This window comes from Heterodontus francisci, chromosome 1, assembly GCF_036365525.1.
Source record: "Heterodontus francisci isolate sHetFra1 chromosome 1, sHetFra1.hap1, whole genome shotgun sequence".
Lineage (NCBI taxonomy): Eukaryota > Metazoa > Chordata > Chondrichthyes > Heterodontiformes > Heterodontidae > Heterodontus > Heterodontus francisci.
In genome coordinates this window covers 162,122,360-162,136,953 of record NC_090371.1, presented here as the reverse complement: position 1 = coordinate 162,136,953, position 14,594 = coordinate 162,122,360, and the positions used below count along the sequence as shown (strand labels likewise).

General features: G+C 42.6%; 1 protein-coding gene across 3 annotated transcripts in view; it reads left to right on the top strand.

Annotated features, from left to right (window-relative positions):
* cc2d2a (coiled-coil and C2 domain containing 2A) overlaps positions 1-14,594 on the top strand; it is a 196,122-nt gene that overhangs the window by 136,647 nt on the left and 44,881 nt on the right. For all 3 annotated transcript variants that reach the window (XM_068037959.1, XM_068037967.1, XM_068037957.1), the window contains exons 25-30: positions 839-930; positions 4,298-4,465; positions 4,895-5,000; positions 7,405-7,514; positions 11,138-11,234; positions 11,328-11,426. In XM_068037959.1, the coding sequence (XP_067894060.1) occupies positions 839-930; positions 4,298-4,465; positions 4,895-5,000; positions 7,405-7,514; positions 11,138-11,234; positions 11,328-11,426 (672 nt within the window). The remainder of the gene's footprint in view (positions 1-838; positions 931-4,297; positions 4,466-4,894; positions 5,001-7,404; positions 7,515-11,137; positions 11,235-11,327; positions 11,427-14,594) is intronic.

Here is a 14,594-nt window from a genome sequence, read left to right as displayed (position 1 = left end):
AGGCCCAGATTTGGCTGAAGAAAAGTAAAGTTAAAATGGGAGTGTTGTCTGACTTTTCTTCCAACTATCCTTCTGGGATCAAGTGCCATTTCCCTTCTCCATTATGGGTCCCAATGTAGATATGCAAAGGGTCTGTGCCTGGCCTTTTGGATGAAATTATTGACACTGCCCCAGACTGTTGGAGTGGTGTAACTGAAAAGGGCAAAGATTACGTCTTCTGTTTCCTCTCCTATCACTCCGGCTGGATCAAGAATTCTTGTGCAAATCCTGTTCTCGCCCCACACTGTGACCCTCCCATTGCACAGCTCTGATTGAATTACATCATAATGTCCCCAGGTCAGAATTTCCACCCTTCTCAGTGGTACAGTTGGTCAGTTTTTTTTTATTTTACAGAAAAATCTGTTTTAACTTCAACATTTCCTGAATCAAACAACAAAACCTTGAGTGAAATACAATCCTCCAGTTGGGTGATTTTTTTTTTTTGCCAATAAGGTTGTCACTGTAGAAAGTGGTGACAGAAATGTCACTTTTTTATGTTGAAAGTCTTTCTCAGCTGCGTGTCTCCTCCTTTGGCTGGGTGTCAATTTTTGTCTGACACCACTCCTGTGAAGCACCTTGGGACATTTTACTACATTATAAATGCTTTATAAATGGTTAATTTTTATCAATATGTTTATTATTCACAGATTTCATAAGATTTTGTATTTGAATTTGTAAAACTACATTGCAGAAACAGGCTTGTGTTTAGGATGTGCATATGGAGTAATGAGGGAACTGAAGTTCTATGAAGAACAAAAATAGAGGGGCAATAATTGACATTTTTGTGATACCTCCTTAGGTTCGGGACTCTGTAATAAGTAGGTTCCGTCTGGCAAAGCATCATTACATCTTGTCAAATCTGGTTGTTGAGGAAGCAGTCCCCAGCATAAGGTAAGTATTGTATAACACATTGTTTTCAACACATTTTATCCTCTGCTTTTGATAGCATTAAATCTTTTGTTGGAATTGAGTGTCCAAAGACCAGTTACCCTTCGCATACCTTATGATGTCACCCGATGTACATTTGAGACAACAAGGGCAATGCTTGGGAGCTTTAAACTCTCCAATAATCAGTCATATTAATAATTTTTTGTATTCTTTTATGATCTTTCCCAACCAGTAGACAATCCCTCAGTTTTCTTTGACAGTAGCAGTGTCTTGCTGTCATGCTTCCAGTAGGGAGCATTCTCTAACCAGCCCTTCTGTTTCAGACTCAGGATAATGGTGATGGTGTTGCTCTTGTGTTGACTTGTTTATCGAAATGTTGTTATTGCTGGAGCAATTTAGAGTTTTTCTTCAAAGTAAAACTCGGTTCAGCAAACATGCTCATACTGGACCCCAGGTTCTGCTTCACCTGTTGAGAAACTTTCCAGCAGCCAGTAATCTATGTTTGCTTATGGAAATATGTGAACTATTGCCTTTTCATTTGAACCAGCTCATGATGGTTTTGGCTGTTTTCATGAATGTACAATGCCAGCTGGTCTGGGATATCCCCCCATATGCAGACAGCCAGCAGTTTTCAGCACTTTCAACAGCAAAGTACTGTTTCAAAATCCACTTTACAGATAAACTGACACATCTCATACAAATGCTATTCAAACATGTAGTGCAAGGGTGAAGTGAAGATCTGTCAGAAATTTGATTTATTCTTTTCTGTGTTTCTATTTTGCCTTTATTGATTTTCCATTTGTACATTTTGATATCTATTTTCTGGATATTCAGTTCTAATGAACAGGGGTATGTCACGGTCTGCTTACTTTCTGCATTGAATAGGGAATTTCAGATTATAAGAAAGTTTCCACATTTTTGTAACTTTCTTCATACTTTAAAATTTTACTTACTGCAAAAGCCATTCTGACTGAATATTCAGCAGCAAACTCAGAGATGAACTAAAATGAAAACAGAAAATGTGGGAAATACTCAGCAGGTCTGGCAGCATCAGCGGAGAGAGAAACAGAGTTAACGTTTCAGGCCTGTGACCTGTCGTCTGATGAACAATCATCAATCTGAAATAATAACTCTATTTCTCTCTCCACAGATGCTGCCTAGCCTGCTAAGTATTTCAAGCATTTTCTGTTTTTGTTTCAGATTTCCAGCATCCGCAGTATTCTGCTTTTGTGTCAGAGATGAAATGCCTGGTTTCTGGGGTGTTAATTTACTGATGTTTTAATTACAACCTTGTTCACCTTGTTCTGTCCAAATGGTTTTAAAATTGACAAATGGATTTGTATTTAGCTTTGGCCCATTTTGAATTTTTAAATAGCTCCTTTTGAAGTTCCTATTAGTTATGAACATAATTATTAAGTTGTTGAATCAGGTGATAATTGAGTTGTCTCCTCGGGAACAGCTTTTGGGAAACATAGCTCTGTTGCTATAAAATATCCAGTGAGTGACAACCACCTGATACAGCTACAGTGTCTTAGTTTCCTGTGTTGCATGTCTGAGTTTCAAAGGATACTGGGGATTTATCGCGAGGAATATATCCCAGTTTGGTAGTTCTCCTAAAGCCATTGTGATAGGAGTCTAATGAAATCCCACATGTAAGTGTAGAAATGCATTAAGACCTGGACAATATCCAGGCTTGTGCTCATATGTGGCAAGTAACGTTCATGCCACACAAGTGCCAGGCAATGACCATCTCCAACAAGAGAGAACTTAACCATCTCCCCTTGACATTCAATGGTATTATGATCACTAAATCCCCCGCTATCAACATCCTAGGGGTTACCATTGACCAGAAACTGAACTGGCGTAGTCATATAAATGCTGTGGCTACAAGAACAGGCCAGAGGCTGGGATTCCTGCAGCGAGTAACTCACCTCTTGACTCCCCAAAGCCTGTCGACCATCTGAAAGGCACAAGTCAGGAGTGTGATGGAATGCTCTTCACTTGCCTGTATGGGTGCAGCTCCAACAGCACTCAAGAAGCTCAACACCATCCAGGACAAAGCAGCCAGCTTCACTGGCACCCCATCTACCACCTTTGACATTCACTGCCTCCACCACCGACGCACAGTGGCAGCAGTGTGTACCATCTACAAGATGCACTGCAGCAACGCACCAAGGCTCCCTCGACAGCACCTTCCAAACCCGCAACCTCTACCAACCAGAAGGACAAGGGCAGCAGATGCATAGGAACACCACCACCTGCATGTTCCCCACCAAGCCACATACCGTCCTGACTTGGAACTATATCGCCATTCCTTCACTGTCGCTGGGTCAAAATCCTGGAACTCCCTTCTTAACAGCACTGTGGGTGTACGTACCCCACATGGACTGCAGCAGTTCAAGAAGGCAGCTCACCACCACCTTCTCGAGGGCAATTGAGAATGGGCAATAAATGCTGGCCCAGCCAGTGACACCCATATCCCAGGAATTAATAAAAAAAAGTTATGCAACAAAGGCTGAACCATGGGCTGGTAATACTGAGAGAATTATTGAAGGGACTCACTGTTATCTTTGCACTGAGGGAGTGTAGGTGAAGTTCTGTGAACTGTTGGAATCAGCTGTGATGTCTATTGTTACTGCTTATCTATTATTTTTCATAAACATTTCCCATTGTTTGTAGCCTAAAGTTTACACTTTATAGGGGGTAGAATAGAAGTGCAGGATGTTACAAGGTGGGTTTGATGCTGACTCACAGTCTAGTAATATCCAATAAGCTAAATCCAGTATTAACAATTTCTTTTGGACCACTGGGATCACTACATGGCCAGATACTGGATGCATAGCATATGATTCTGGGCCATTGACATTAAGGGATTGCTTATGAGAGTGGTCTATGCAACTTAGTATTGAGAAAAACGTCTTAAGTAAAATCTCAAACTGTAACACAAAGACGCATTTTATTTTCCATTTACTTTCTAATATTTCTCTCAAAACCAATTTAAACTTTTGATTCTTACATTTCATTATAAAAAGTATTTTTATGACAAAGTATTGTCTGTCTCTGCTTTCTTATCTTCCTTTCATATATCTTGGTGTCTCTCAATTTCTTCCATTTTCTGTTCTCTGCAGTCCTGGTGATTCACGGTATGTTGCATTATTCTCATCATTTTCTTTCCATGTTGGTCACTTAAGATTACTTATTTTCATGGTTTATTGTTTTAGAATTAAAAGATTTTTATAGAATTTCATTAATTTAACAATCAATATTTGCTATTATTTTTTATAAGAAGACTTTCCAATGTTAATCTATTCAGATGGTTTTTTTTAAAGAGAGAATGGGTTAAATACAATTAATATTTTCTGCCCAATAGTATGTTAGGTATCAGCCTGTTCAAACTGACTGCACCAAGGAGACCACTTAGACCACGAAGAAAAGAAAGAAAAAAAGTCACTGCCCAGAACCTTTCTGATGGAGACATTAACCTTTTGGTCAACATTATCCGAGCTTATGATATACCTATACGTAAATCTGCAGGAAGGTAGGAAATACCAAGATCATTGGGAGATCTATATGTCTGTGAGAATTTTGAATTTGCATTGTAAGTTCTTCTTTACAAATTAATGTTAGTGGGGAAAAAAATGATCATTTCATTGCCCAAGAAAATCTTCCAAGAAATGAATCGCAGGAAATTTGATCTTTAAAACTAATCTATTTATAACCAGCAAAATAGCTGAAGTTTGTCTTTGCTTTGCATTACTATTATCCTGCTGTTTTATTCTTTGTTATAAGTTTCTCATGATATAAAGGCTTATCTATGCTAAGTTTGCTTATTGTTTGATCAATTTGACTTTGAATCTACACGTAGGGTACTCTTTGTAACACAGACTCTAAATCTGTTCTTTTTCATGTTTACTTACGAAACACTAATCAAAGAAATATTTGTATAATTTTTGTTCTTTTTTTCCAGCAAACCACCACCAACTTCTAGATCAGCTCGATCCATCAATGAAACATTTTCAACCTCTCAGATACCTCAAAGCACCATTCAAAGCCACGAATGGTTTACTAACCAGGTATGAAACAATTAGGAAGCTCAAAGGCATATGGAGTGGGTGTATGAAGAGGGAATAAAGAATCCACTTTAAGTTAAGTTTGGGCCAGAGGTGTGGAGAGACATGAAAGAAATCAGGTACAAGTGAGGAATGTGGAGAAAGAATATAAGACCACAGGCATAGCTGCATGCTAAACGCCAAAAGCAGAGCCAAGCAGCCCCACAACCAGTGTATCTGAACAAAGCTCAGTAGCCTTACCACATCTAGTCGAAAATGGTGGTGAATGGCCAAGCAACAAGAATTTACATTCATATAATTTGCATTCATTTAACATAGTAAAATGTACCAAGGCATTTTGTAGATGCATTATCAGTCAAAATTTGATATGTCAGGCAACCAAAACCTTGGTTGAAGATACAGGTTTTAAAGAGCAACTTAAAATAAGGACACAGAGATGGAGGGATTTAGAGATGGAATTCCAGAGCTTAGGACCAAAACAGTTGAAGACACGAGCACCAGTGGAGATCTGAAGAAATTCTGGGATGCACAAAAGGCCAGAATTGGAAGAATGCAGAGTTCTTGGAAGGTTGTAGGGCTGAAGGAAGTTAGAGACTTCATTCCACATGACATTAAGAAGTAGCTGAATGCACTCGACACATCAACTCTGTGCACTGGTGAGCTGCACACCAGAGCTAGCCACTCCCCTAGACAAGCTGTTCTGCTACAGTGTAGCACTTGCATCTACCTGATGATGTGGAAGATTTCCCAAATATATCCAATCCACAAAAACAGGACAAATCTAACCAGGCCAGCGACTGCCCCATCAGTCTCCTCCCAACCATCAGTAAAGTGCCATCAATTGACACCTTCTCATCAATGCTTAGTTTGGATTGCACCAGAGACACTCTGCTCCAAACCTCATCACAGACATAATCCAGAATGGATACAAGCGCTGAATGCCAGAGGGTAGGTGGGAGTAGATGCCCGAGACTTAATTGCAGCATTCATTTGAGCATGGCATTGAGGAGCTCTAGGAAAATTGTGTTTAATAGAAGACAAAGACAAGATTCTCCAGGAGCTGGAATCTTGCCTGACAGAATTGAAGATGGTTATGGTTGCTGGATGCCAGTCATTGAAGCCGCAGGACATAGCTGCAGGGGTTCCTTAGGAGGAGCATCATCAGCCCCATCATCCTTAGTTGCTTTATCAATGACTTTCCCTCCACCACACTGTCAGAAGTGGAGATGTTCACTGACAATGTCTCGGTGTTAAGCCCCATTGATAACTGCTCGGATAACTGCAGACAACACATGTGGCATTGTGAGGCTTGCCCACTTTGAGAACAAGTTTTTAAAACTAGTCTTTATACGACTGCAACAAGTAATGTTTGAACTCTGGGATTTAAGGGGAGAAGTTTAAAAGGGCTAGTTTTTGTTTGTAATATACCAGCGTCGATGAGGTAAATTAATATATTCAGAATTATGTTTTAACATCTTGGTAAAATTATCAGTATTTTTTTAAATGGCCTGCATACCCTCAAGTCAGATCTCCCATATTGCTAGATTACTGTATCAACATTATCACCAACAGGGAGCATCTTGGTCTATTCTCGAACATCTCCAGTGGAAACAGCAATTCCCTCAACTTCAAAACAGCCTTTGAGCTGCTTTGGGTCCTTAACAAATCTATACCATAATCCCTATCTTCCCTTTTTTCTGTCTCTAATCTGACCCACTTGGAGCTTTATTTTGGAACCTCAATTTTAAAATTCTCAACCTTGTTTTTAAATCCCTCCTTGGCCTCATCCCTCCCTATCTCTAACCTCCTCCAGCCCTACAACCCTCAGATATTCTCCAGATCTGGCCTTTTGCGCGTCCTGATTTTAATCCCACCACCATTGGCAGCGGTGTATTCACTGCTTAGACCTTAAGCTCTGGAATTCCCTCCATAAGCCCCTCTATCTCTCCAACGGTCTCTCCTCCTTTATCCTTGAAACTTAACTCATTGACAAAGTTTTCGGCCATCTGTTCTAATATCTCCTTATGAGGTTCGGTGTCAAATTTTGTTTAAAGCACCCCTGTGAAGTGCCTTGGGACGTTTTACTACATTAAAGGCGCTATATAAATGCAAATTTCTGGCTATTTTTTAAAGTATGTATTTGGTACATCACATCAATTTGGTGTCTGCTGCTAATTATGTTAAAGAGCTGTGTCATAAAACTCCACGAGGTTTTATAATCTGGATGAGGTCATTTAACTCAATAGTTAGTGCAAAATTGAAATATCTTGAAGTGGCCGTGACCTCTGATTTCTCCTGTTTTGGATGGTGGTTGTTCATTTGTAGGCAGAAATGAGCGATATGTAAAAACTGAGAAAGATCATATCAAGGATAAGTGGTCTAACATTTGGGATTTTTTTTGTCAAAGACATCAGTGCATCCTTTTGTGGAGGTTTCATTCCAACGTACAGTCCGTCAAACCACTACTGCAGATGGTCCAAACCCTAACTGGAATGAAGAACTGGAACTTCCGTTCAGGTAATTTAAAAAAAAAAACAGATTACCAATATTAGCAACTTCTATGGTTGGATTTTCCCACTGGCTTCAGGACCCTGACATAAGGATCAAATGTAAGTCCTGAGCCTGCACTTGCCAGAATCCAGACTGGCAGCCTGCTAATTGGCCTCTTCTGCACTCGCCATCCTATTGAGGACAGCAGGCAGGCTCCTGATACTACCAGCCCAATTAAAGGGGCAGGGAACCTCTGGCCCAGTGCTCCCACCCGTGGTCTGCTGCATGGAGACTGCCTCCATTGAACTGGTGCAGCATGAGGCTGCTCCCGCCACAAAGTCACCCCTAATGGGGACTTTAATGTCTTGTTGGCTGCTCACCTCAGTGGAGCGGGCAGCCCATCTTATTCCCAGCCTGCCCCTGGGAAAGTTGACTGGTGGCAGGAATGCGTCAGGGTTCTGCCCCCTCTATTTTCCCAGGTCCCGCCGACTTCCAAGTCCGCCACCAAGTAGCCGAGAAAATTCATCCCTTAACATTCATCTGGAAAAGTTGAGAAGAATCACTTTAATATCTCATCTGAAGGAAGGTGTCGCTGACAATGCAGACCTCCATCGGTATGACTCTATAGTATCAGCTTAGACTGTCCTCAAGTTCTGGTGTCATTCTCAAACTTGCAATCTTTTGATTCAGAGGTGAGAGAAACTAACTGAGCCAAGCTGAATTAAAAGGCTGAATTTTCCCAGCCTCTTCAAGATGGGTGTGGAAGAGGGATGGGCTTGGAAAATTTGAAAAAAAATGCTTCAGGCTGACTCCCTGACATGTTCCTGCCTCCGTGCTTTTCCCAGGGACAGGCTGGGTCCAATGCCAGCAACCCACGCATCTGCGGCAGGAAGGCAATTGACAGGCATTTTGACAGCACAAGGCAATTTTGCCTGTGTTGCAAGGCTGCAAGGCGCCCCCCCCCCCACCCCAGCTGTGTCAGCACCCCAGAAACTCAGGAGGCGGCTGCACAGCGGGAGGTCAGAATTGCGAACGATTTTAACTGTGTACCTACAAATAAAAATGGCAGGGTTGATGTTTTCCTGGGTCAGAGGCTTGCCACTGTGCCCGGGACTCCTGGAGACCGATGTCTGTGACAGTGCTGAGACTGATGCAGTGGCAGCCGCTCCCCTGGTAAAAATGGCACTTCCATTGTGTTCCTGCCGCTCTTGCTGCTTGGGCCTCAGCAGCGTGCTCACTGATGAACCAGAAAAGGCAGCCGGCCACCCTAACAATGGACCGCACAGTGTCAAACTCCTTCCTCCTGAACCCACCCACCCTCCCTAATTGGACAGTGAATGCAGAGGTGGTCTACAAATTGGCCACCTTCCGTAAGATTTCGCCTGAGGTCGCACCGCTGAAACAAGCGGGTTCGGGAGCAGTAAATGATCCACCTTCGGAATATTTTCAGTGTTGGGAAGATTCAGGCCAAAGACTTTTTGTTTCTTTGTTAAGATTGTGTTTAGTTCTTTATATATTAAACTTTGCACTGCCAATAGGTCCAAGGAAATTCTTGACTCCCTGGGCTGAATTTTTGTAGAAATGTGGAGGGGGGCATGCCAGCAATTTCTCCTGCTGATCTGCCGGCATAGTCCCACCTCCAGGCTGGTTTGAGGGAGGCTGAATCGGGGTGGGGGGGGGGGTGGTGACAGCTACCCACTCACCGGTGGTGGGTAGACAATTGGGCCAATTAAATTGCCCATTGAGGGCACTGATCATAAGCCGTTTGGAATTTTCCAGATGGCATGCGGGCCCCTTGCTGAGGCCGAAGGCCCGGCGGATCAATTAAGGTGGCCTCCCGGCAGCAGACTAGGGTGGCCATCAATGCCTCATTCAATTTAACCTCCCTCTTTCCCCCCACCCCCGTCCCTGCCGCAGCCATGATTGCCAGGGGTTCCTCTTCCACAAATGACTCTCTTGTAGCTTTGGTCACATTTTTAAACTTTGAAAATTCTTCAGAGGGTTCCTCCATCTTGCGGCGCCCTCTCGTTTTCCTACCTACATCGGCAGTGCCCACCTCTGGTGCGACTGCCAATCTTCCAGTGCTGGACGTCCTCCTGTTAGCCCTCCCGCCTCAGGAGTTCATTTAATTGGCCGCCTCCTCCACATTAGCCCTCTGGGTCCTCCCCACCAGCATTAATGGGGTCGCGAACTGCATTTCAACCCGATGGCAGGATCGGGACCCGGGAATAAAAATTATTCCCCCCTGTCTCAGCTGGTTTTATTTATTTTTAGTTCTTGCACAGCAATGCTGAAAATAATACAAATATTTGTCATAAAGTTACTCAAACATCAGGAATTATTATAGCATTAACTGTATACTACAGTACACACGAACACAATTTTATCTAAGACTTGGAAGAAAAGTTTAAGACTAATTTTGTTCACTCTACCATCTCGATATTCCACCACTTTTTTACATCCTTTACTTTTATTTTTCTGCTTCCCTGCCAATCTTTTATCCTATTTAAAAATTAGCACTGTGACAATGCATTACAGGAGCAATTTCACAAGTGAAGAGTGTAAGACATCACACCATTTGTTATCTGAATGCCAAGAGTGTTTATTACATGGTTGTTTTTTCCACTTGAACCTGTGAAAAAATATGTCAAGTAAAGCAGGTCATCAAGTGATTACCGTGTTATAGTTAGATATGTTTTTATTTTGTTCATTGTCATACCTATGTTTCCTGTATTTCATATTCATCATTTTAACCTTCTTTGAAGGCTTTTCTTCAGGAGTTATTTAAGGAGTGTGTTTGTGATTCAGTGGACATATACTTAAAAAGGTAAGATTTGTAGAGCTGTTGTGAAAGAGCAGGGCAGTAGGACTAATTGGCTTTCTCTTCCAAAGTTAGCACAACCACGATGGGCACAATGACCTCCTTCTGTGCTTTATGATTCTCATTCTGTGATTCAAAGCACTCTACAGTGGAATTTTTTGCAGCTTCTTAAATAGATGCTATTAAACAGCAATAACTGCGGTTATGTTATGTTATGTGTGGGAACGCTGTAATAGTTAGTTTAGTTTAGTGATACAGCACTGAAACAGGCCCTTCGGCCCACCGAGTCTGCCGACCATCAACCACCCATTTATACTAATCCTACACTAATCCCATATTCCTACCACATCCCCACCTGTCCCTATATTTCCCTACCACCTACCTATACTAGGGGCAATTTATAATGGCCAATTTACCTACCAACCTGCAAGTCTTTTGGCTTGTGGGAGGAAACCGGAGCACCCGGAGAAAACCCACGCAGACACAGAGAGAACTTGCAAACTCCACACAGGCAGTACCTGGAATCGAACCCGGGTCCCTGGAGCTGTGAGGCTGCGGTGCTAACCACTGCGCCACTGTGCAATGAACAGGTGTTTATTGATTACTGAGACAAGTTACTTAAGTGCTATTGTTTACAGTCTTTGGAGATAGCTATATTACAAATTAACCACCAACTGTCTCAGTGTCTTCTTTGAAAAAACATTGCATGAATGTACTACTCTTGCAAAAAAAATATTTAAAAAGCAACTTTTTTCTTCAACAAATCCTTTGTGGAAAATGATCAAAAAAATCCCAAAAAGTGCCTGCTTCATTTGATTTTTGATTCCAGAGCACCAAACGGTGATTACAGTACAGCGAGCCTGCAGTCTGTTACAGATGAGGTCTTCATCAATGTCTTCGATGAAGTTGTTTACGATGTTCTGGAGGTAAACTTACAGATTTTTTGTTTTTATTTAATAACATCAACCGAATCGCTAAAATAAATATATAAACTTTTTGAAAAATAATTGTGTTTTTAGGATGATAGAGAAAGAGGAAGTGGTGTTCACACTCGTATTGAGCGACACTGGTTGGGGGCTGTACATATCCCATTTACTACCATTTACTCCCAGTCCAGGGTAAGGATTTTCTTCTATATGTAAGTATTTGCCTGTAGTGAAGAGTGTTTTTAAAATGGTGAAATGTTAATCTGTGGGAGAAATATGTACTATTACTTGCTATATCAGAAAGCTAGCCTACGCAACCTGTTTAACTTGTATGCAAGTTTCAACACATAGTCATTTAATTGATTTGGCGTGAAGACAAATTTGAGATGATCGCATATGCAACTCTGCATATTTATTTGCATGTAACTAACAGCCCTACGGCTTGTGACCTTTAGAAATTATAGCTTACATTTGCGCAAATCATTGTAGTTCTAGTAATCCTGAGGTGAGTCACAAAGTTTTATATTGTCAATTGACTTTGATGAATAATTCACTAATTAATGTGATTATCTTTGCTCTTTTTGTTTGCAGGACCTCGCACTTCTCCAATCCCATTTGTTTGCAGTTGTTTCATTAGTGTAGACTCACTTTGTATCATACTAGTTGTTTTATTTTTCAGCAATTCAAATCATTGGGCCGGAACTCAGTTCCATCAGATTAGGTTAACCACTTAAGACTTTAAATGATCCTAACTTGGTATTCAGTCATGTATGGAAATTCCCCCGCACCCCCAGCGGTACTTTCCAGGTGACTGGGTTGAAATCCTTTTTAATCACTTATCTCTCTCCTGATTTTTATCCTGTCCTCTTCTGGCTTTCACTGAGGTACAGCACACAGGAGTCGGATGCTATCAGGTACTTTGCCAGTACTGGGAACACAACTGACGTTAGTGTCCCTGGGATTGGGGTGTATTAGTCAGAATTCCTACTCCTGATAATGCCTGCTAGTGAAGGCGTGTATATGAGACTGGATTTTAACCCCGCTCACCCACCAGAAACTGGGTGCACAGGGTGAGTAAAATGGCAGCTGAGCATTTCTCTCACATTTGTGTCCTCGATCATTTTAACACCACTGTTTTTATCCACGGGGATGGTGCTCACTGTTAAGTAGACAGGTGCCTTATCAATAATTTAAATGTTGGGGCCTGATGATGTAATTCAGACCCCAATACAATTTTTACTCTAATTTGCATGAATTAATCGCGCTCCATGTCAGACTAAAGGGAAAACCGTAGGGTTAATCAGGGCACACCCACTCAGTGAAGACGGGGACCTAATGGAAAGCACAACAGAACAAGCTCTGGGTTTAACTGCAGTAAGAGTGAGACACAGGAAGCTTACGGCTGCAAGTGAAGGAAAATTTAATAGGATTCCTGAAGGTTATCAGGGTTTTGTGTGCAAAGTGAAAGTAACCCCATACCCCTCGAGTGGGGCAAGCAAGCCCATAGTGATTCTCAGGCACACGGGCCACTAGATCCCTTTTACTGGGAAAAGGCTTGACCTTTCCCCCAGAGAGTGCAGTGAACACCAGAATGATGGTGAATGGTATTGGAGGGTAGTGTATGCCTGTACCTGTACACTGGGTGCACCTGGCGTGCAGCCTACTTTCGGGACCGGTGACCATAGGGATTGTCACTGGTTTGCCCATGGAAGGGGTTGACCTACTCCCAGATAATGATCTGGCAGGGGTGAAGGTGGTAGCCCACCCCAGCAGTGAAAGAAAGACCACAGGATGTCAGAGAGACAGGGCAGTGGCGAGAGACAGGGCAGTGGCAGGAGACAGTCCAGTGGAGTTTCCCTGAATGTGTAGTAGATCAGGCCATGATCAAACTTAAGAAGGAAGTTAGGAGGGCGAAAAGGGGCCATGAGATTTCCCTGGCAGATAAGATAAAGGAGAATCCTAAAAGATTCTATAAGTATATTAAGAGTAAAAGGGTAGCTAGGGAGAGAGTAGGTCCCCTGAAGGATCAGTGTTGTAAGCCACGGGAAATGGGTGAGGTCTTAAATAAATATTTCTCGTCTGTATTTACCATGGAGAAGGTCATGGAAGCTAGTGAGTTCAAGGGAGGGAGCACCGATATACTGGAGCATATCAACATTACAAAGGAGGAGGTGTTGCAGGTTTTGAAGCACATTAAGGTGGGTAAATTCCCAGGGCCTGACCAGGTGTATCCTAGGATGCTATGGGAAGCAAGGAAGGAGATTTCTGGGCCCCAGCAGAGATATTTGTATCATCGTTAGCCATGGGTGAGGTACTGGAAGACTGGAGGATAGCTAATGTTGTGCCTTTATTTAAGAAGGGCAGCAGGGATAAGCCAGGGGAGTACAGGCCAGTGAGCCTTACATCAGTGGTGGGAAAGTTATTGGAAGGGATTCTGAGAGACAGGATTTATATGCATCTGGAAAGGCAAGGTCTGATTAGGGATAGTCAGCATGGCTTTGTGCGTGGGAAATCATGTCTCACGAATTTGATTGAGTTTTTTGAGGAGGTGACCAAGAGGATTGACGAGGGCAGGGCGATGGACGTTGTCTCCATGGACTTTAGCAAGGCCTTTGACAAGGTCCTGCATGGTAGGCTGGTGCAGAAGGTTAGAACACATGGGATCCAGGGTGAGCTAGCCAATTGGATACAAAATTGGCTTGGTGATAGGAGGCAGAGAATGGTAGTGGAGGGTTGTTTTTCAGATTGGAGGCCGGTGACCAGTGGTGTGCCGCAGGGATCAGTGCTGGGCCCTCTGTTGTTTGTCATATGTATTAATGACTTGGATGTAAATGTAGGCATGATTAGTAAGTTTGCAGATGACACCAAAATTGGTGGTATAGTGGACAGTGAAGAAGGTTGTCTAAGGTTACAACAGGATATAGATAAACTGGGAAAGTGGGCAAGGGATTGGCAAATGGAATTTAACACAGACAAGCGGGAAGTTCGCACTGGGAAGGACTTTTGGGAAGTTAAACCAGGGCAGGACATACACAGTGAATGGCAGGGCCCTGGGGAGTGTTGTTGAGCAGAGAGACCTTGGGGTGCAAGTACATAGGGGTGGCACAGTGGCGCAGTGGTTAGCACCGCAGCCTCACAGCTCCAGCGACCTGGGTTCAATTCTGGGTACTGCCTGTGTGGAGTTTGCAAGTTCTCCCTGTGTCTGCGTGGGTTTTCTCCGGGTGCTCCGGTTTCCTCCCACAAGCCAAAAGACTTGCAGGTTGATAGGTAAATTGGCCATTATAAATTGTCACTAGTATAGGTAGGTGGTAGGGAAATATAGGGACAGGTGGGGATGTTTGGTAGGAATATGGGATTAGT